Below are 23,660 nucleotides of genomic sequence, written 5' to 3' on the forward strand. Positions count from 1 at the left end.
CCTCCCTCCCTCTCCTCTCACCCCCCTCCCTCCCTCCTCCTCTCCCCCTCCTCCCTCTCCTCTCCCACCTCCCTCCCCTCTCCTCTCATCCCCTTCCTCTCCTCTCCCCCCTCCCCTCCCACTCCTCTCCCCCATCCCCTCCCCCTTCCTCCCCCTCCCCCCCCCTCCCTCCCCCCACCCCTCTCTGTCAGAAACACAGAGGAACACTGACAGACAGAGAGAGAGAGAGAGAGACACGCGGGGGGGGAGCGTCCCAGCACCCTGTTGGAGGGCTCCCGGTGCTGCAGTCGGTTAGTAGGAACTTAATTTTTTATTTATTGATTTTTTAAAATTATTTATTTATTTATTTATTTTGATTGATTTATTGGTTGATTTATTGATTTATTTATCATTTATTATTGATGATGGCTCTTTATTTGTAAAAGTGATGTTTCATGTTTGTAAACTCCCCCCCCCCCCCCCCCCCCACCCTCCACCGCCCCCCCCCATCTCTCATTCCTTACGCCTGATTTCTAAGTGTAGGCAAGGATTTTCTGAGCATACAAAAATCTACACTAACTCCATTCTAAGTTAGTTTGGAGTAAGTTTTCGCTGCCTAAACTTGCAAAACAGGCGTTAAGTGGCCGGATACGCGCGCTTTTGAAAAAAAAAGATCTGTTCTAAAATGAAACTGTTCTAACTGACTAGAACTGGAGCAAACTGAATGCTGAGAATTGCAATTTCTAAGATACTCCATTCTAAACTAGTTGCTCCACAAAAATAGGAGCAACTCAGGCCGAAACTTGACCCGTCTGGATGAAGAAGTTTCTTCTCATCTCGGTCCTAAATGGCTTATCCCTTTATTCTTAGACTGTTGCCCCTGGTTCTGGAACTCCCCAGCAACGGGAACATTCTTCCTGCCTCTAACCTGTCCCATCCCGTCAGAATTTTATACGTTTCCAGGAGATCCCCTCTCATTCTTCTAAACTTCCAATGGATACAAGCCCAGTTGATCCAGTCTCTCCTCATATGTCAGTCCTGCCATCCCGGGAATCAATCGGGTGAACATTTTCTGTTATCCCTTAATAGCAAGACCATCCTTCCTCAGATTAGGAGACCAAAACTGAATCCTCTAGCTATGAAGGCCAACATGCCATTTGCCTTCTTCACCGCCTGCTGTACCTGCATGCCAAACTTCAATGAATGATGTACCATGACACCCAGGTCTCGTTGCAACTCCCCTTTTCCTAATCTGTCAGCATTCAGATAATGTTCTATCTTCTGTCTTGCCCCCAAAGTGGGTAACCTCACATTTATCCACATTATACTGCATTTGCCCACTCACCTAACCTGTCCAAGTCAACCTGCAGCCTCTTAGCATCCTCCTCACAGCTCACACCGCCACTCAGCTTAGTGTCATCTGCAAACTTGGAGATATTACATTCAATTCCTTCATCTAAATCATTGATGTATATTGTAAATAGCTGGGGTCCCAGCACTGAACCCTGCGGCACCCCACTGGTCACTGCCTGCCATTCTGAAAAGGACCCGTTTATTCTGACTCTCTGCTTCCTGTCTGCCAACCAGTTCTCAATCCACGTCAATACATTACCCCCAATACCATGTGCTTTAATTTTGCACACTAATCTCTTGTGTGGGACCTTGTGAAAAGCCTTTTGAAAGTCCAAATACACCACATCCACTGGTTCTCCCTTGTCCACTTTACTAGTTACATCCTCAAAAAATTCTAGAAGTTTTGTCAAGCATGATTTCATGCTGACTTGGACCGATCCTGTCACTGCTTTTCAAATGCGCTGCTATTTCATCTTTAATAATTTATTCCAACAGTTTCCCCACTACTGATGTCAGGCTAACCGGTCTATAATTCCACATTTTCTCTCTCTCTACTTTTAAAAAAAATGGTGTTACATTAGCTACCCTCCAGTCCATAGGAACTGATCCAGAGTCAATAGAATGTTGGAAAATGATCACCAATGGATCCACTATTTCCAGGGCCACTTCCTTAAGTACTCTGGGATGCAGCCTATTAGGCGCTGGGGATTTATCAGCCTTCAATCCCATCAATTTCCCTAACACAGTTTCCTGACTAATAAGGATTTTCTTCAGTTCCTCCTTTTTGCTGGACCCTCGAACCCCTAGTATTTCCGGAAAATTATTTGTACCTTCTTTAGTGATGCTTGACAAATCTTCTGGAATTTTTTGAGGATGTTTCCAGTAGAGTGGACAAGGGAGAACCAGTTGATGTGGTATATTTGGACTTTCAGAAGGCGTTCGACAAGGTCCCACACAAGAGATTGATGTGCAAAGTTAGAGCACATGGGATTGGGGGTAGTGTGCTGACATGGATTGAGAACTGGTTGTCAGACAGGAAGCAAAGAGTAGGAGTAAATGGGTACTTTTCAGAATGGCAGGCAGTGACTATTGGGGTACCGCAAGGTTCTGTGCTGGGGCCCCAGCTGTTTACACTGTACATTAATGATTTAGATGAGGGGATTAAATGTAGTATCTCCAAATTTGCAGGTGACACTAAGTTGGGTGGCAGTGTGAGCTGCGAGGAGGATGCTGTGAGGCTGCAGAGCGACTTGGATAGGTTAGGTGAGTGGGCAAATGCATGGCAGATGAAGTATAATGTGGATAAATGTGAGGTTATCCACTTTGGTGGTAAAAACAGAGAGACAGACTATTATCTGAATGGTGACAGATTAGGAAAAGGGGAGGTGCAAAGAGACCTGGGTGTCATGGTACATCAGTCATTGAAGGTTGGCATGCAGGTGCAGCAGGCGGTTAAGAAAGCAAATGGTATGTTGGCCTTCATAGCAAGGGGATTTGAGTACAGGGGCAGGGAGGTGTTGCTACAGTTGTACAGGGCATTGGTGAGGCCACACCTGGAGTATTGTGTACAGTTTTGGTCTCCTAACCTGAGGAAAGACATTCTTGCTATTGAGGGAGTGCAGCGAAGGTTCACCAGACTGATTCCCGGGATGGCGGGACTGACCTATCAAGAAAGACTGGATCAACTGGGCTTGTATTCACTGGAGTTCAGAAGAATGAGAGGGGACCTCATAGAAACATTTAAAATTCTGACGGGGTTAGACAGGTTATAGGCAGGAAGAATGTTCCCAATGTTGGGGAAGTCCAGAACCAGAGGTCACAGTCTAAGGATAAGGGGTAAGCCATTTAGGACCGAGATGCGGAGGAACTTCTTCACCCAGAGAGTGGTGAACCTGTGGAATTCTCTACCACAGAAAGTTGTTGAGGCCAATTCACTAAATATATTCAAAAAGGAGTTAGATGAGGTCCTTACTACTAGGGGGATCAAGGGGTATGGCGAGAAAGCAGGAATGGGGTACTGAAGTTGAATGTTCAGCCATGAACTCATTGAATGGCGGTGCAGGCTAGGAGGGCCGAATGGCCTACTCCTGCACCTATTTTCTATGTTTCTATGTCTATGTTAAGACAGATCTAAAGTATTTGTTCATTTGGTCTGCCATTTCTTTGTTCCCCATTATAAATTCACCTGATTCTGACTGCAAAGGACCTACATTTGTCTTCGCTAATCTTTTTCTCTTTACATATATCTATAGAAGCTTTTGCAGTCAGTTTTTACGTTCCCTGCAAGCTTCCTCTCATACTTTATTTTTCCCCTGCTAATTAGACCCTTTGTCCTCCTTTGCTGAATTCTAAATTTCTCCCAGTCCTCAGGTTTGCTGCTTTTTCTGGCCAATTTATATGCCTCTTCCTTGGATTTAACACTATCCCTAATTTCCCTTCTTAGCCACGGTTGAGCTACCTTCCCCTTTTTATTTTTACTCCAGACAGGAATGTACAATTGTTGAAGTTCATCTATGTAATCTATAAATATCTGCCATTGACTATCCACCGTCAACCCTTTAAGTATTATTTGCCAGTCTATTCTAGCCAATTCACATCTCATACCATCGACGTTACCTTTCCTTAAGTTCAGGACCCTAATCTCTGAATTAACACTGTCACTCTCTATTTTAATAAAGAATTCTACATATTATGGTCCCTCTTCCCTAGGGGGTCTCGCACAACAAGATTGCTAATTAGTCCTCTCTCATTACACAACACCCAGTCTAGGATGGCCAGCTCTCTAGTTGGTTCCTCAACATATTGGTCTAGAAAGCCATCCCTAATACACTCCAGGAAATCCTCCACTGCATTGCTCCCAGTTTGGTTAGCCCAATCTATATGTAAATTAAAGTCGCCCATGATAACTGCTGTACCTTTATGGCACGCATACCTAATTTCTTGCTTGATGCCATCCCCAACCTCACTACTACTGTTTGGTGGTCTGTACACAACTCCCACTAGTGTTTTCTGCCCTTTGGTATTCCGCAGCTCTACCCATACAGATTCCACATCATCCAAGTTAATGTCCTTCCTTACTATTGTGTTAATTTCCTCTTTAACCAGCAATGCTACCCCAGCTCCTTCTCCTCTCTCTCTATCCTTCCTGAATGTGACCTCTGCCCTTTTGTACTCTACGCCCCTATTTATAAAACTTAGGATCACATGTGCTTTTTTAACCGCTATTTCATCTTAAAGATTTGTATATCTGAACCGCTTGTAGGTTTTAGAGATATTAACATAGCATGGCTAAAATACATTGACATCAAATAGCTGATTAATGTGTATTATGGGAAAGAGAAGTTTAGTCTGAGTTAGAAACTCAAACAGGCGCTTCACTGCAGACAGGTCGCCATGGCAACACATAAGACATTCCATTCACTGAATCGAGCAGTTAGAATCTGTAATCAGATCTGGGGAAAAAACAGGGTTTTGTCTATTATTAACCACAAAGTAAGCTGAAAACAGCGGGAGGAATAGAATAGATTAGATTATAATGTGTGATGTTTATACCTTTAACTGTGAAACAATCAGAAGTAATGTAATTAACAGCAGGCAATGGAGTTTAGGGATAATGAGAAAATTACTGAAGAAAAGTAACTGCTGGGAACCAGGGAAAGTGTCCTTGTAAATCACAGATTAGAGAATTTCCAGCTGTCTTTTCCTCGCTTCCTGACAAAACCCAGCAGGGAAGACAAAGAGGAGTCCGGTGCCAGAGGTGGATCACTGCAGGTTATAAAAGTGAGGGGAGACTGATGTAAGGGGGCAGTCGGGACTGGAGACACCGGAGATCAAGCTCAGGGTGCCCGAGGTTCCATCCAGTGGGCTGACCTCGTGTCAGTTACTGTGGACACGTGGGACTTGCCTGTTTACTCTGATTGATGAATCAATATAAAGTACGTCAGTGGACTGAGAATCTGCTCATCTTGTATTTCTTAGTCGGATATTAAAGTTGCTGACACTGCTAATGAATAAGACAAGACCTTAGCTAGAATCTTACAACCCTAAATCTCTCTACTCCTCTACTCTTTTTAAAGTTTTACCATTTAATGTACATTTCCTCCCAAAATCTATCATCACATTTCTCTGCATTAAATTTCATTTGCCATTTACCTGCCCCATTTACTAACCTGTGTGTTCACACTGAAGTCACTTACAGTCCTCTTCACAGTTGGCCATGGTCCCTCTTTTGGCGTCTTCTGGAGATTTTGATCTTGACCTGATGGCATACATCCTAGGGTTTTGAAAGAGGTGGCCATTGCGATAGTGGATGCATTGGCTGTCATCTTCTAAAATTCCAAAGGTTCCCGCAGATTGGAAGGTAACTAATGTAACCCCACTATTTAAGAAAGGAGGGAGAGAGAAAATGGGGAACTACAGACCAGTTAGCCTGACATCAGTCGGAGGGAAACTGCTAGAATCTATTATTAAGGACGTGGTGACAGGACAATTAGAAAATAACAATAGGATTGGGCAGAGTCAACATGGATTTATGAAAGGGAAATCAGGTTTGACAAATCTGTTAGAGTTTTTTGAGGTTGTAACTAATAGAATAGATAAGTGGGAACCAGTGGATGTGGTGTATTTGGATTTTCAGAAAGCATTCGATATGGTGCCACACAAGAGGTTATTAAACACAATTAGGGCTCATGGGATTTGGGGTAATATACTAGCATGGATTTAGGATTGTTTAACTGACAGAAAACAAATAACCAGGTCATTTTCGGGTTGGCAGGCTGTTACTAGTGGGGTGCCGCAAGGATCGGTGCTTGGGCCCCAGCTATTCACAATCAAATCAATGATTTGGATGAGGGGACCAAATGTTATATATCCAAGTTTGCTGATGATACAAAGCTAGGTGGGAATGTAAGTTGTGAGGAGGATGCAAAGAGGTTTCAACGGGATATAGACAGGCTAAGTGAGTGGGTAAGAACATGGCAAATGGAATATAATGTGGAGGAATGTGAAGTTATCCACTTTGGTGGGAAAATTGGAAAAACAGAGTATTTTTTAAATGGTGAGTGGTTGGAAAATGTTGGTGTTCACAGGGACCTGGGTGTCCTTGTACATGAATCACTCAAAGGTAACATGCAGGTACAGCAAGCATTTAAGAAAGCAAATGGTATGGTGGCCTTTATTTCAATAGGATTTGAGTATAAGTAAAAACATCTGACTGCAATTATATAGGGCCCTGGTGAGACCGCATCTGCAGTATTGTGTACAGTTTAGGTCTCCTTACCCAAGAAAGGATATACTTGCAATAGAGGGAGTGCAACGAAGGTTCACCAGACGGATTCCTGGGATGGGGGGATTGTCCAATAAGGAGAGATTGAGCACACAAGGCCTATATGCTCTAGAGTTTAGAAGAATGAGAGGTGATCTCATTGAAACATATAAAAGTCTTACAGGGCTTGACAGGGTAGATGCAGGGAGGATGTTTCCCCTGGCTGGGGAGTCTAGAACCAGGGGACACAGTCTCAGAATAAGGGGTCGGCCATTTAGGACTGAGTTGAGGAGAAACTTCTTCACTCAGATGGTGCTGAATCTTTGCAATTTTTTACCCCAGAGGGTTATGAAGGCTCAGTCTTTGAGTATATTCAAGACAGAGATCAATAGATTATTGGATATTAAGGGAATCAAGGGATATGGATACAGTGCAGGAAAGTGAAGTTGAGGTAGAAGATCAGCCGTGATCTTATTGAATGGCGGAGCAGGCTCGAGGGGCCGAATCGCCTACTCCTGCTCCAATTCTTATGTTCTTCTGTTCTTATAGGAACATGGAAACATAGAAAATAGGTGCAGGAGTAGGCCATTCGGCCCTTCAAGCCTGCACCACCATTCAGTAAGATCATGGCTGATCATTCACCTCAGTATCCCTTTCCTGCTTTCTCTCCATGCCCGTTGATCCCTTTAGCGGTAATAGCCATATCCATCTCCCTCTTGAATATATATAACGAACATGCATCAATAACTCTCTGCGGTAGGGAATTCCACAGGTTAACAACTCTCTGAGTGAAGAAGTTTCTCCTCATCTCGGTCCTAAATGGCTTACCCCTTATCCTTAGACTGTGACCCCTGGTTCTGGATGCCCCCAACCCTGGAACATTCTTCCTGCATCTAACCTGTCCAGTCCCGTCAGAATTTTATATGTTTCTGTGAGATTCCCTCTCATCCTTTTAAACTCCAATGAATGAAGACCCAGTTGATCCAGTCTCTCCTCATATGTCAGTCCTGCCATCCCGGCAGTCAGTCTGGTGAACCTTTGCTGCACTCCCTCAATAGCAAGAACATCCTTCCTCAGATTAGGAGACCAAAACTGAACACAGTATTCCAGGTGAGGCCTCACCAAGGCCCTGTACAACTGCAGTAAGACCTCCCTGCTGCTATACTCAAATCCTCTCGCTATGAAGGCCAACATACCATTTTCCGCCTTCACCGCCTGCTGTACCTGCATGCCAACTTTCAATGACTGATGTACCATGACACCCAGGTCTTGTTGCACCTCCCCTTTTCCTAATCTGCTGCCATTCAGATAATATTCTGCCTTCATGTTTTTGCCACCAAAGTGGTTAACCTCACATTTATCCACATTATACTGCATCTGCCATGCATTTGCCCACTCACCTAACCTGTCCAAGTCACCCTGCAGCCTCTTAGCATCCTCCTCACAGCCACCCAGCTTAGTGTCATCTGCAAACTTGGAGATATTACATTCAATTCCTTCGTCTAAATCATTACTGTAAATTGTAAATAGCTGGGGTCGCAGCACTGAGCCCTGCGGCACCCCACTAGTCACTGCCTGCCATTCTGAAAAGGACCCGTTTATCCCGACTCTCTGCTTCCTGACTGCCAACCAGTTCTCTATCCACGTCAATACATTACCCTCAATACCATGTGCTTTAATTTTGCACACCAATCTCTTGTGTGGAACCTTGTCAAAAGCCTTTTGAAAGTCCAAATACACCACATCCACTGGTTCTCCCTTGTCCACTCTACTAGTTGCATCCTCAAAAAATTCTCAAAGATTTGTCAAGCATGATTTCCCTTTCATAAATCCATGCTGACTTGGACCAATCCTGTCATTGCTTTCCAAATGCGCTGCTATTTCATCTTTAATAATTGATTCCAACATTTTCCCCATTACTGATGTCGGGCTAACCGGTCTATAATTACCCGTTTTCTCTCTCCCTCCTTTTTTAAAAAGTGGTGTTACATTAGCTACCCTCCAGTCTATAGGAACTGATCCAGAGTCGATAGACTGTTGGAAAATGATCACCAATGCACCACTATTTCTAGGGCCACTTCCTTAAGTACTCTGGGATGCAGGCCCTGGGGATTCATCGGCCTTCAATCCCATCAATTTCCCTAACACAATTTCCTGGCTAATAAGGATTTCCTTCAGTTCCTCCTTCTCGCTAGACTCTCTTGCCCCTAGTATTTACGGAACGCTATTTGTGTCTTCCTTAGTGAAGACAGAACCAAAGTATTTGTTCAATTGGTCTGCCATTTCTTTGCTCCCCATTATAAATTCACCTGATTCTGACTGCAAGGGAGCTACATTTCTTCACTAGTCTTTTCCTCTTTACATATCTATAGAAGCTTTTGCAGTCAGTTTTTATGTTTCCAGCAAGCTTCCTCTCATACTCTATTTCCCCCTCCTAATTAAACCATTTGCCCTCCTCTGCTAAATTCTACATTTCTCCCAGTCCTCAGGTTTGCTCCTTTTTCTGGCCAATTTATATGCCTCTTCCTTGGATTTAACACTATCCATAATTTAGAAACATAGAAAAATAGGTGCAGGAATAGGCCATTCGACCCTTCGAGCCTGCACCACCATTCAATAAGATCATGGCTGATCATTCCCTCAGTACCTTTTTCCTGCTTTCTCTCCATACCCCTTGATCCCCTTAGCAGTAAGGGCCATATCTAACTCCCTCTTGAATATATCCAATGAACTGGTATCAACAACTCTCTGTGGCAGGGAATTCTACAGGTTAACAACTCTCTGAGTGAAGACGTTTATCCTAATCTCAGTCCTAAATGACCTACCCCTTATCCTAAGACTATGTCCCCTGGTTCTGGACTTCCCCAGCGTCGGGAACATTCTTCCCGCATCAAACCCTGTCCAGTCCCGTCAGAATCTTCTAAGTCTCTATGAGATCCCCTCTCATCCTTCTAAACTCCAGTGAATAAAGGCCCAGTTGATCCAGTCTCTCCTCATATGTCAGTCCAGCCATCCCGGGAATCAGTCTGGTGAACCTTCGCTGCACTCCCTCAATAGCAAGAACGTCCTTCCTCAGATTAGGAGACCAAAACTGAACACAATATTCCAGGTGAGGCCTCACCAAGGCCCTCTCCAACTGCAGTAAGACCTCCCTGCTCCTGTCCTCAAATCCCCTAGCTATGAAGCCAACATACAATTTGTCGTCTTTACCGCCTGCTGAACCTGCTTGCCAACTTTCAATGATTGATAAACCATGACACCCAGGTCTCGTTGCACCATCCCTTTTCCTAATCTGCCGCCATTCAGATAATATTCTGCCTTTGTGTTTTTGCCGCCAAAATGGATAACCTCACATTTATCCACATTATACTGCATCTGCCATGCATTTGCCCACTCACCTAACCTGTCCAAGTCATCCTGCAGCCTCTTAGCATCCTCCTCACAGCTCACACCGTCACCCAGTTTAATGTCATCTGCAAACTTGGAGATATTACACTCAATTCCTTCATCTAAATCATTAATGTATATTGTAAATAGCTGGGGTCCCAGCACTGAGCCCTGCAGCACTCCACTAGTCACTGCCTGCCATTCTGAAAAGGACCCATTTTTCATGACTCTCTGCTTCCTATCTGCAAACCAGTTCTCTATCCACATTAGTACATTACCCCCAATAACATGTGCTTTGATTTTGTACACTAATCTCTTGTGTGGGACCTTGTCAAAAGCCTTTTGAAAGTCCAAATACACCACCTCCACTGGTTCTCCCTTGTCCACTCTTCTAGTTACATCCTCAAAAAATGACAGAAGATTTATCAAGCATGATTTCCCTTTCATAAATCCATGCTGACTTGGACCGATCCTGTCACTGCTTTCCAAATGCACTGCTATTTCAGCTTTAATAATTGATTTCAAAATTTTTCCCACGACCGATGTCAGGCTAATCGGTCATTTCTTTGTTCCCCATTATAAATTCACCTGAATCCGACTGCAAGGGACCTATGTTTGTCTTCACTAATCTTTTTCTCTTCACATATCTATTGAAGGTTTTGCAGTCAGTTTTTATGTTCCCGGCAAGCTTCCTCTCGTACACTATTTTCCCCCTCTTAATTAAACCCTTTATCCTCCTCTGTTGAATTCCCTTGTTAGCCACAGTTGAGCCACCTTCCCCATTTTATTTTTGCTCCAGACAGGGATGTCCAATTGTTGAAATTCATCCATGTGATCTTTAAATGTTTGCCATTGCCTATCCACCGTCAACCCTTTAAGTATCATTCGCCAGTCTATTCTAGCCAATTCACGTCTCATACCATCGAAGTTACCTTTCCTTAAGTTCAGGACCCGAGTCTCTGAATTAACTGTATCACTCTCCAACTTAGAAAGAATTCTACCATATTATGGTCACTCTTCCCCAAGGGGCCTCGCACAACAAGATTGCTAATTAGTCCTTTCTCGTTACACATCACTCAGTCTAGGATGGCCAGCCCTCTAGTTGGTTCCTCGACATATTGGTCTAGAAAACCATCTCTAATGCACTCCAGAAAATCCTCCTCCAGCATACTGCTACCAGTTTGGTTAGCCCAATCTATATGTAGATTAAAGTCGCCCATGATAACTGCTGTACCTTTGTTGCACGCATCCCTAATTTCTTGTTTGATGCTGTCCCCAACCTCACTACGACTGTTTGGTGGTCTGTACACAACTCCCAACAGCGTTTTCTGCCCTTTGGTATTCCGCAGCACTACCCATACAGATTCCACATCATCCAAGCTAATGTCCTTCCTTACTATTGTGTTAATTTCTTCTTTAAGCAGCAACGCTACTCCACCTCCTTTTCCTTTCTGTCTATCTTTCCTGGATGTTGAGTTCCCAGCCTTGGTCTCCCTGGAGCCATGTCTCCGTAATCCCACTTCTATCATATTCGTTAATCGCTGCCTGCGTAGTTAATTTGTCCACCTTCTTACGAATACTCCTCGCATTGAGGCACAGAGCCTTCAGGCTTGTCTTTTTAACACACTTTGTCCCTTTAGACTTTTGCTGTAATGTGGCCCTTTTTGATTTCTGCCTTGGGTTTCTCTGCCCTCCACTTTTACTTTTGTTTTTACTATCTTTTGCTTCTGGCCCCATTTTACTTCCCTCTGTCTCCCTGCATAGGTTCCCATCCCCCTGCCATATTAGTTTAACCCCTCCCCAACAGCACTAGCAAACACTCCCCCTCGGACACCGGTTCCAGTCCTGCCCAGGTGCATACCGCCCGGTTTGTACTGGTCCCACCTCCCCCAGAACTGGTTCCAGTGTCCCAGGAATTTGAATCCCTCCCTCCTGCACCACTCCTCAAGCCACAAATTCACCTTAGCTATCTTGTAATTCCTACTCTGACTAGCACGTGGCACTGAGATTACTACCTTTGAGGTCCTACTTCTTAATTTAACTCCTAGCTCCCTAAATTCAGAGGTAGGACCTCATCCCGTTTTTTACCTATATCGTTGGTACCTATATGCACCCCTACAACTAGCTGTTCACTCTCACCCTCCAAAAATGTCCTGCAGCCGCTCTGAGACATCCTTGACACTTGCACCAGGGAGGCAACATACCATCCTCGATTGCGGCCGCAGAAACGTCTATCTATTCCTCTTACAATAGAATCCCCCACCACTATAGCTCTCCCACTCTTCTTCCTGCCCTCCTGTGCAGCAGAGCCACCCATGGTGCCATGAACTTGGCTGCTGCTGCCTTCCCCTGAAGAGTCATCCCCCCAACAGTACCCAAGGTGGTGTATCTGTTTTGGAGGGGGATGACCGCAGGGGACCTCTGCACTACCTTCCTTCCACTGCTCTGCCTGATGGTCACCCATTCCTTATCTGCCTGAGTAATCTTTGCCTGCGGTGTGACCAACTCACTAAACGTGCTATTCACAACATCGTCAGCATCACAGATGCTCCAGAGTGAATCCATGCGCAGCTCCAGTGCCACAATGCGGTCTGTCAGATGCTGCAGCAGGATACACTTCCTGCACATGTAGTCGTCAGGGATACTGGAAGCAATCCTGTCTTCCCACATTGCACGGGAGGAGCATGACACGTGTCTGGGCTCCCCTGCCATGACTTAACCCTTAGATTAACTTAATTTGGCAACAATGTCAAAGGTTACCTACTGATGAGGAAATAAAAAGAAAAAAAAAGATTAAATACCCACCAATTCACCAGCCAATCATTTACCCGCTTGGCTGTGACGTCACCCTTTGATTTCTTTCTACTTCTTTGTTTACCTTCTGCCCCTGCACCTTCACCAGCTCCCTCCTCGACGCTGCTCCGAACTCCCGCAGCTCCTCGAACACCCGGGCCTTTTATAGGCCTCCTCGATGCATCTCCGAACTCCCGCACCTCCTTGAACTCCCAGGCCTTTTATAGGGCTTCTCGATGCCTCTCCGAGTTCAGATCGTTTCTCTGTATTAAGAAGGGCAATGGTCCCAACACTAACCCTGGGGTCTCCACTGTTTACATCCCTCCAGTCTGAAGAACATCCATTAACCACTACTCTCTGTTTTCTGCCCTTTACCCAACTTCCTATCCATGCTGCCCCACTCCCTTTAATACCGTGAGCCTTAATTTTGATTAACAAGCCTCCTGTCCGGCACCTTATCAAACACGCTTTGACAATCCATCTACACAACATCCACTGCATTTCCTTTCTGACTGCACTGTGTTATTTCCTGAAATAATCCATGCTGTCTGTCCTGAATCAATCCATTTCACTACCAAATGTTGCAGTGTTTGCTCCAACCTTCAGGGTTTCATCTGTTGAAAGCCACAACAGAAAGATCCACAAAGCGGTCCCGTGGCAAACTCCAGGAGAGGAAGGAAGTGAGTCAGGGAGCATCTATAAATGAAGGAGAAATAGAGACTGGTGAGGGAACATCAGTAAATGGAGGAGAAATGGTGACAGACCAGGGAACGTCTGTAAATAGAGGAGAAATGGTGAGACCAGGGAGCATGTGAAAATGAACACGAAATGTTGATTGGTCAGGGAGCATCTGTAAATGAAGGAGAAATGGAGACTGGTCAGGATGAGGACTTCAGCAGCAGATGAGCTGAAGCAAGGGCTGAGGCGGGTGATGTTAAGGAGGTGAAAATAGGCTGCCTTAGTTATGCTGCGGATATGAGGTCGAAAGCTCATTTCAGGGTCAAATATGACACCAAGGTTGCGAACAGTCTGGTTCAGCCACAGATAGAAGTTGGGAAGAGGGATGGAGTCAGTGACTAGGGAACGGTGTTTGTGGCAGGGACCGAAAACAACGGCTTCGGTCTTCCCAATATTTAATTGGAGAAAATTTCTGCTCATCCAGAACTGGATATCAAACAAGCAGACTGACAATTTAGAGACCGTGGAGGGGTCGAGAGAAGTGGCAGTGAGGTAGAGCTGGGTGTCATCAGCGTACATGTGGAAACTGATGCTGTGTTTTCAGATGATGTCGCCAAGGGGCAGCATGTAGATGAGAAATAGGAGGGACCAAGGATAGATCCTTGGGGGACAAGAAGGGCTAGTTTTCCTTTGTCACAATTAGAAAGGATGTCATTTGTGACTTTGATGAGAGCTGTCTCGATACTGTGGCAGGCACGGAAACCGGATTGAAGGGATTCAAACATGGAATTGCGGGAAAGACGGGCACGGATTTGGGAGGTGACAACACGTTCAAGGACTTTGGAGAGGAAGGGGACGTTGGAGATAGGGCGATAGTTTGCAAGGATGGGTGGGAATAAAGATGCTAAGAGAGGGATGAACCATCCCTGGCTAACTAAGGAAGTAAAGGATGGTATCAAATTGAAAACAAAGGCATACAATGTTGCGAAGTACAGTGGAAGGCCAGAGGATTGGGAAATTTTTACAAACCAGCAAAGGATGACTAAAAAAATGATAAAGGCAGAGAAGATAGTATATGAGAACAAACTAGCAAGAAATATAAAAACAGACAGTAAGAGCTTCTACAGGTATATCATCATCATAGGCTGTCCCTCGTATCGAGGATGACTTGCTTCCACGCCAAACAGGTATGAGTTCACAGGTGTTTTAAGAAGGACCTGATATTCCAGGTCCTGAATTACATGTTAAAGGGTGGAAGATGCCTGTGTGTGGATTTTTTAAATGTGTGGTGGCCGTTGCACACCAGCCACCACACGGACTTGACAGAGGTGTTGGTCCAGTGGCAAGAATTAACCAAGACGACTGGAGACCAGCTCTGCTGCACGGACCGAGTGCACACACATTGCAGTGTGGGCTGGCCCGTGCTGCCCCTGGGCCCACACCTCTTCTGGGTCAACAAGGCATGAATTAACCAAGACGACTGGAGACCAGCTCTGCTGCACAGACCTATTGTACACACATTGCATTGTGGGCTGGCCCGTGCTGCCCCTGGGCCTTTGCCTCTTCTGGGTCTAGAACTCACACCTCTCCTGTGCCCCGATCACGTTGCACCACGATCACTCGCCGCTCCTGCTGTAACTGCCCACACTCCAATCAGTAACCTGAACCTTGGTGACATCCAATCCAATCGCCCTCGTCACAGCCGTCGCTCTCCAGCACACGCTGTACCTTGAAGTGCTATGCTCCTTTGTAGGCCCCGACCTGCTGATGATTCTTGCAGGTTGGGGCCGCAGTGCTGAACAAGACCCTTGCCATCCATGAGCTTATCATTGATGATTACAGCGACATCATGGCCCTGATGGAAACTTGGCTGAGGGATGATGGCACATTACCTTTAAACAGGTATATAAAAAGGAAACAAGTAGTTAAAGTAAACATTGGTCCCTTAGAAGCATAGAAACATAGAAAAATAGGTGCAGGAGTAGGCCATTCGGCCCTTCGAGCCTGCACCACCATTCAATAAGATCATGGCTGATCATTCACCTCAGTACCCCTTTCCCGCTTTCTCTCCATACCCCTTGATTCCCATAGAAATTTCGAAGATGAGACTGCAGAGTTAATAATGGGAAACAGGGAAATGGCAGAGACATTGAACAAATATCTTGTATCGGTCTTCACGGTAAAGGACACTAAAAACATTCCAATTATTGATAATCGAGGAGCTATTGCGGGGGTGGAGGGAACTTAAAACAGTCACTATCACTAGAGATAAAGTACTAAGCAAACTAATGGGACTAAAGGTGGACAAGTCTCCTGGACCTGTTGGCATGCATCCTAGGGTCTTAAAAGATGTGGCTGCAGAGATAGTGGATGCATTGGTTGTAATCTATCAAAATTCCTTGAATTCTGGAGAGGTCCCAGCAGACTGGAAAACCGCAAATGCAACACCCCTATTTAAAAAAGGGGGAAGACGGAAAGCAGGAAATTATAGTTTGCTCTGATATGCTATCTTCTCTGTCTTTATCATCTGCCATTGGGAAAATGCTGGAGTCCATCATTAAGGAAGTAGTAGCAGGGCATTTAGAAAATCATAATGCAGTCAAGCAGAGTCAGCATGGTTTTATGAAAGGGAAATCATGTTTGACAAATTTGCTGGAGTTCTTTGAGGATGTAACGAGCAGGATGAATAAAGGAGAACCAGTTGATGTCATATATTTGGATTTCCAGAAAACATCCGATAAGGTGCCATGCAAAAGGTTACTGCACAAGTTCAGAGCTCACGGAATCGGGGGGGGGGTAATATATTAGCATGGATAGAGGATTGGCTAACTAACAGAAAACAGAGAGTTGGGATAAATGGGTCATTTTCAGGTTGGCAAACTGTAACAAGTGGGGTGCCGCAGGGATCCGTGCTGGGGCCTCAACTATTTATAATAGAAACATAGAAAATAGGTGCAGGAGAAGGCCATTCGGCCCTTTGAATGGCGGTGCAGGCTCGATGAGTTCATGGCTGAACATTCAATGTCAGTACCCCATTCCTGCTTTCTTGCCATACCCCTTGATCCCCCTAGTAGTAAGGACTACATCTAACTCCTTTTTGAATATATTTAGTGAATTGGCCTCAACAACTTTCTGTGGTAGAGAATTCCACAGGTTCACCACTCTCTGGGTGAAGAAGTCTCTCCTCATCTCGGTCCTAAATGGCTTACCCCTTATCCTGAGACTGTGACCCCTGGTTCTGGACTTCCCCAACATTGGGAACATTCTTCCTGCATCTAACCTGTCTAAACCCATCAGAATTTTACACGTTTCTAAAAGATCCCCTCTCATTCTTCTGAATTTCAGTGAATACAAGCTCAGTTGATCCAGTCTTCCTTGATATGTCAGTCCCGCCATCCCGGGAATCAGTCTGGTGAACCTTCGCTGCACTCCCTCAATAGCAAGAATGTCCTTCCTCAAGTTAGGAGACCAAAACTGGACACAATAGTCCAGGTGTGGCCTCACCAAGGCCCTGTACAACTGTAGTAACACCTCCCTGCCCCTGTACTCAAATCTCGCTATGAAGGCCAATGTGCCATTTGCTTTCTTAACCGCCTGCTGTACCTGCATGCCAACCTTCAATGACTGATGTACCATGACACCCAGGTCTCGTTGCACCTCCCCTTTTCCTAATCTGTCACCATTCAGATCTCTCTGTTTTTACCACCAAAGTGGATAACCTCACATTTATCCACATTATACTTCATCTGCCATGCATTTGCCCACTCACCTAACCTATCCAAGTCACTCTGCAGCCTCATAGCATCCTCCTCGCAGCTCAAACTACCACCCAACTTAGTGTCATCCGCAAATTTGGAGATACTACATTTAATCCCCTCGTCTAAATCATTAATGTACAATGTAAACAGCTGGGGCCCCAGCACAGAACCTTGCGGTACCCCACTAGTCACTGCCTGCCATTCTGAAAAGTACCCATTTACTCCTACTCTTTGCTTCCTGTCTGCCAACCAGTTTTCAATCCACGTCAGCACCCTACCCCCAATCCCATGTGCTTTAACTTTGCACATTAATCTCTTGTGTGGGACCTTGTCGAAAGCCTTCTGAAAGTCCAATATATATTAATGATGGATGAAGGGACCGAGTGTAACGTAGCCAAATTTGCTGATGATACAAAGACAGGTGGGAAAGCAAGTTGTGAGGAAGACACAAATAATCTACAGAGGGCTATAGATAGACTCAGTGAGTGGGAAAATATCTGGCAGATGGTCTATAATGTGGGAAAATGTGAGGTTATCCACTTTGTAGGAAAAATAAAAAAGCAAATTTATTATTTAAATAGGGAGCAATTACAAAATGCTGTCGTACAGAGTGGATCTGGGGGTTCATATACATGAAACGCACAAAGTTAGCATGCAGGTACAGCAATTAATCAGGAAAGCAAATGGAATGCTGGCCTTTATTACAAGGGGAATGGAGTATAAAAGTAGGGAAGTCCTGCTCCAACTGTACAGGGCATTGGTAAAACCACACCTGGAGTACTGGTACAGTTTTGGTCTCCTTATTTAAGGAAGGATATACTTGAACTGGAGGCAGCTCAGAGAAGGTTCATGAGGTTGATTCCTGAGATGAAGGGGTTGTCATATGAAGGAAGTTAAAGCAGGTTGGGTCTATACTCCTTGGAGTTTCAAAGAATGAGAGGTGATCTTATTGAAACATGTAAGATTCTGAGGGGGCTTGAAAGGGTAGATGCAGAGAGGATGTTTCTCCACATGGGGGAATCTAGAACTAGGGGGCATAGTTTCAGAATAAGGGGTCGCCCATTTAAAACAGAAATGAGGAGGAATTTCTTCTCTCAGAGGGTCGTGAATCTTTGGAATTCTCTGCCCCAGAGAGCTGTGGAGGCTGGGTCTTTGAGTATATTTACGGTGGAGATAGGCAGATTTGTGAATGATAAGGGAGTCAAGGATTATGGGGAGCAGGTGGGAAGTGTAGTTGAGGCCAGGATCAGATCAGCCATGATCTTATTAAATGGCGGAGCAGGCTTGAGGGGACAAATGGCCTACTCCTGCTCCGATTTCTTATGTTCTTCTGTTCTCAATAAGGTCACCCCTCAGCCTCCTGTGTTCCAAGGAAAACAAACCCAGCCTATCATGTGCTCAGTGTGGAGACAATTGTTGTGACAACATGCCTCCAGTTACTGAGTCCAAATGATGGTGAACAATAGCAGTCCCAGCACGGATCCCTGCGAGACACCACATCTCACTTTCTGCCAGTCAGAGAAGTTCCCCTTAACTTTCCCCCTCTGATTCCTGTTTTGTGGCAATCTTTGCACCCATTTTGCTGCCTGGACCTTGACTCCATGCAGTCTGACTTTGGTCATCCTGTAGATCGTACATACTGCAGACACAGTACACCAGTGGTGAAGCGGGTGGACATTGAATCCTGTGGCAGGGACGCTGATGAAGTGGATTTTTCTGTCCGTATGTTTAAAAGCATTGCCAGTGACGATTTTCAACTTTTTCACCTTTTAAAAACTCTTGTTGCCAGCTTATTTAACCCTTTAACAGCCTCTCAGATAGGACACACAAAAAACGAAGCCACTAGAATTTCCCTTTGAACACCAGACCTGAACTCGAGTTGAAAACACAGTTAGAAAACATTTAGTGACTAAACCAGGCTGGGATGGTCGGGCCAGAGGTGGATATACATAATGTAAAAGTGGCGACCAGTATACTTCGCACCATGATTGAGGTGCCCATCCACCCACTTAGGTTTCTGTATCATTTTGTTCATTGGCCCTCCGGTCCCAATCTCAGTGGAATGACAAGAAAACAATTTTGTTTTACCAATTGGGGCTTTCAATGGCTGAGTCTGTACCCAAATCCCCCGCGCGGCAGAAAGTGTCCCATCAATGACAACAGGAGCCCAGTGCGTAGGCGCGGACTGAGCTGTGCTGCGAGCAGGCACAGTGCCATGAGCATGCGCAGTGCCAGTGATGGAGATGGCCTGAGGCAGAAGAAATGGTTCCGCAAGATGGTAGGCGCTTGTGGGCGCCCGGGAGAGATGGCACCCCTGGGTGGGCTGGGCAGCTTCATAAACATCTCGTGAAGGCCTCAGGCCACGAATAAAAGCCCATAGGTCCAGAATAAGAGCTGTTATGACCCTTGTTTGCACCATGGTGATAGGCCTGGTCGACCGGGGTAGCTGGCTTCCATTTTGGACAGGGAGCAATTAGTGCACCTGCGTGGCCATCTTGGTACAGGAACAGAGAGTGGGCGGGGCTTCAGGATCCCAGTGACCAGGAGAGAAAAACATTGCCTCGTTGATTTTATTCTCACTCTGCACACAGCGGGTGAAGAACTGAACCCAACCAGAGCAGAGGGAGGGAGAAAACGAGGGATGGAGAAAAGAAATGTTGGAGGTGGTGCGATGAGTTTGGATTTCAGCACAGGGAGGAGGGAGAGTGTGTGGGATGGGGATTTACAACTTTGGGGGAACAAGAGAGGAAAGAATGTTCCATAGAAACTGGAATTGTCTGTTCTCAATTTCGATCCTGCACTTCCAGTGCTGACCTTTGTAAATTCCCTTCACAGGATATTAGAAGGGCAGGATTTGCAGACAGGATACTCAAACCAAACATGATGTCAAGATCTGACACAGTCACTCGATTCATCAGGACCTGAATATCATCGGCCTTCCAAAGTAAAAGAAATGTTTGTTTGTCCGTTCTGTCTGTGGGAAAAGATTTCAAACATCAGTGTGACTGGAAAAGCCCCGAGACACACACACCCGAGTGAGAGTGTTCCAGTGAAATGAATTTGAACCAGTTACACAGCCTGAAAAAACATCGCACCATTCACAGCGGGGAGAAACTGCACACGTGTTGTGTGTGTGGACGAGGCTTCAACTGATCGTCTAACCTGGAGAGACACAAGGACACCCACACCATGGAGAAACCATGGGAATGTGGGGACTGTGGGAAGGGATTCAATGCCCCATCACTGCTGGAAACTCATCGACGCAGTCACACTGGGGAGAGGCCATTCACCTGCCCCGTGTGTGGGAAGGGATTCACTCGTTCATCCCACCTCACTGAACACCAGCGAGTTCACACCGGGGAGAGGCCGTTCACCTGTTCAGTGTGTGGGAAGGGATTCACTTGTTCATCCAGTCTGCTGACACACCAGCGAGTTCACACCGGAGAGAGGCCGTTCACTTGCTCAGTGTGTGGGAAGGGATTCACTTGTTCATCCAGCCTGCTGACACACCAGCGAGTTCACACTGGGGCGAGGCCATTCAGTTGCTCTCAATGCGGGAAGCAGTTCAGGCAGTCAGCCCACCTCACTATACACCAGCGTTTTCACACTGGGGAGAAGCCGTTTACCTGCTCCGTGTGTGGGAAGGGATTCATTTCATCTTCACATCTCACTGTACATAAGCGAGTTCACACAGGCGAGAGACCGTTTGTCTGCTCCATATGTGAGAAGGGGTTTGTTAAATCGTCTGATCATCTGAGACACCAGCGAGCTCACACTCGAGAGAGACCATTCATCTGCTCTGAGTGTGGGAAGGGATTCACTTGTACATCCAGCCTCACTGAACACCAGCGAGTTCACACCGGGGAGAGACCTTTTACCTGTTCCGTGTTTGGGATGAGATTCACTTGTTCATCCCAGCTCACTGCACACCAACTTGTTCACACCAATAAGAGACCGTTTAATTGTTCTGACTGTGAAAAGAGCTTTAAAAGCAGAAATTATCTGATGAAACACCAACGCACTCACACTGGGGAGAGGCCGTTCACCTGTTCTGAGTGTGGAAAGGGATTCACTCGTTCATCCAACCTCACTGTACACCAGCGAGTTCACACTGGGGAGAGGCCGTTCACCTGCTCAGTGTGTGGGAAAGGATTCACTCATTCATCCACACTGCTGACACACCAGCAGGTTCACATCTGACTGCAGAGGTTGGATTCTGTTATTAATCACATCCAGGACTGAACCATGGTCACTCTGACAGTTGGGTTTCAAGAATCTAAGAAATCAGAGCAGGAGTAGTCCATTTGGCCCCATGAGCCTGCTCCGCAATTCAATAAGATCGTGGCTGATCTGATCTTGGCCTCAACTCCACTTGTCCGCCCGCTCCCCATAACCCTTGAACCAGCCTCCACAGCTCTCTGGGGCAGAGAATTCCAAAGATTTACAGCCTCTGAGAGAAGAAATTTCTCCTCATCTCAGTCTTAAATGGGGGGCCCCTTATTCTGAAACTATGCCATCTAGTTCTAGATTCCCCCGCCAGAGGAAACATCCTCTCAGCATCTACCCTGTCAAGCCCCCTCAGAATCTTACCTTTCATTAAGATCAGCTTGTTGTTGCTGGTGTAATTAATCCCTATAACTGGGCTGGATTTAATTTTCTGGATATCATTGAATCATAGAACGGTTACAGCACAGACAGAGGCCTTTCGGACCGTCGAGCCCGTGCCGGCTCTCTGCAAGAGTAATTCAGCTAGTCCGACTCCCCGCCCTCTCCCCGTAGACCTGCAATTTTTCTCCTCCAGGTACATATCCAATTCCCTTTTGAAAGCCACAATTGAATCAGCCTCCACCACCCTTTCAGGCCGTGCATTCCAGATCTTAGCCACTCGCTGCGTAAAAAAGTATTTTCTTATATCTCCTTTGGTTCTTTTCCCAATCACCTTAAATCTGTGTCCTCAGGTTCTCGACCCTTCTGCCAATGGGAACAGTTTCTCTCTATCTATTCTGTCTGGACTCCTCATGATTTTAGAACACCTCTATCAAATCTCCTCTCAACCTTCTCTGCTGCAACAACAACAACTTATATTTATATAGCACCTTTAACATAGTGAAATGTCCCAAGGTGCTTCACAGGAGTATTATGAGATTTTAAAAATCTGACACCAAGCCACAAGGAGAAATTAGGGCAGATGACCAAAAGCTTGATCAAAGAGGTTTTAAGATGCGTCTTGAAACAGGAAAGAGAGGCAGAGAGGTTTAAGCAGGGAATTCCAGAGCTTAAGGCCTAGGCAATAGAAGGCACGGCCACCAATGGTTGAGCAATTATAATCAGGGATGCTCACGGGGGCAGAATTAGAGGAGCGCAGATACCTTCGAGGGGGGAGGGGAGGGGTTTATTAGTTCCTGGGATGTGGGCGTTGCTGGCAAGGCCTGCATTTATTGCCCATCCAGAATGGCCCTTGAGAAGGTGGTGGTGATGAGAAGTCGTTTGGTGCAGAGGCAGAGGAAAAAAAGTATTGAAGAAATATCAGTAATAACATTTTTATGATATTTGGGTGGGTGGTAGAGAAAGAGAATTTTAAATGGGAGCTGAGAGAGGTGGAATCAGATGACTTGCTCAAAGGAGGAGTAGGGGACAGACCAAGGTGTGATTTGCTGATGAGAACCACACTGCCACCACGGGGGTCTGAGCAGGGCAAGTAGTGGAAGGTATAGCCAGGCAGAAGGGCTTCATTTAAGGCTAAGGTGTCATCCCCCTCAACCAGGTTTGCGTCAGAGCCGTGATGTCGATGCAATCATCCATGATAAGCTCATGGACAGCGAGGGGCTTGTCCGCAAATGAACGGACATTCTGGAGAGAGATGCGGAGAGGGTCGGTGATACCTGCCCCACTGCCTGCGTCCATAAGGTCAGCACTGTGGCGGATGAGTTGGATGGGGAGGAGATTGGCAAAATTAGCCCCCAGTGGGCGAGAGAGTAGGATGGGATAGTCAGGGTTGCTGCTGCTGAGGAGGCAGCGATGAGTGCCTCGATGGACCCACCGGAGGATGCCAAGAGAGGCACAGAGGGAAGCTGTAGGTTTATCAAGGGCGGCAGGCGTGTAGGATTGGGGTAGGGATTTGGGAATGTAGAGGAGAGGTGAAAGGAGGTATGATGGCAGGAGAGAATGGTCAGGGAGGGATCAAGAGAAAAGGAAAGAGGGGTAAAATGTGGAAAAATATTGAGTGGCTCGGGAGAACAACCCCAGCTTCTCCAGTCTATCCACATAACTGATTTCCCTCATCCCTGGGACCATTCTTATAAATCTTTTCTGATTTCTCTATCAAACAACTGTCAAATAAATCAGCTTTGTTTCCTACATACAGTGAGTCGATTCCTTGGTTTCTCCAAGAGGAGACTAATTGATGTTCTGTTACCCACTGTTCCATTTTTGAGCCCTTTCTCCTTTGT

General features: G+C 45.8%; 1 protein-coding gene across 1 annotated transcript in view; it reads left to right on the forward strand.

The window, feature by feature from the left end:
* LOC139274112 (uncharacterized) overlaps positions 1–23,660 on the forward strand; it is a 438,299-nt gene that overhangs the window by 220,558 nt on the left and 194,081 nt on the right. Inside the window, 1 exon segment of the mRNA XM_070891155.1 lies at positions 20,557–21,408. Within this exon segment, the coding sequence (XP_070747256.1) occupies positions 20,557–21,408 (852 nt within the window).

The sequence above is a fragment of the Pristiophorus japonicus genome, chromosome 9 (assembly GCF_044704955.1).
Source record: "Pristiophorus japonicus isolate sPriJap1 chromosome 9, sPriJap1.hap1, whole genome shotgun sequence".
NCBI classification, from domain to species: domain Eukaryota; kingdom Metazoa; phylum Chordata; class Chondrichthyes; family Pristiophoridae; genus Pristiophorus; species Pristiophorus japonicus.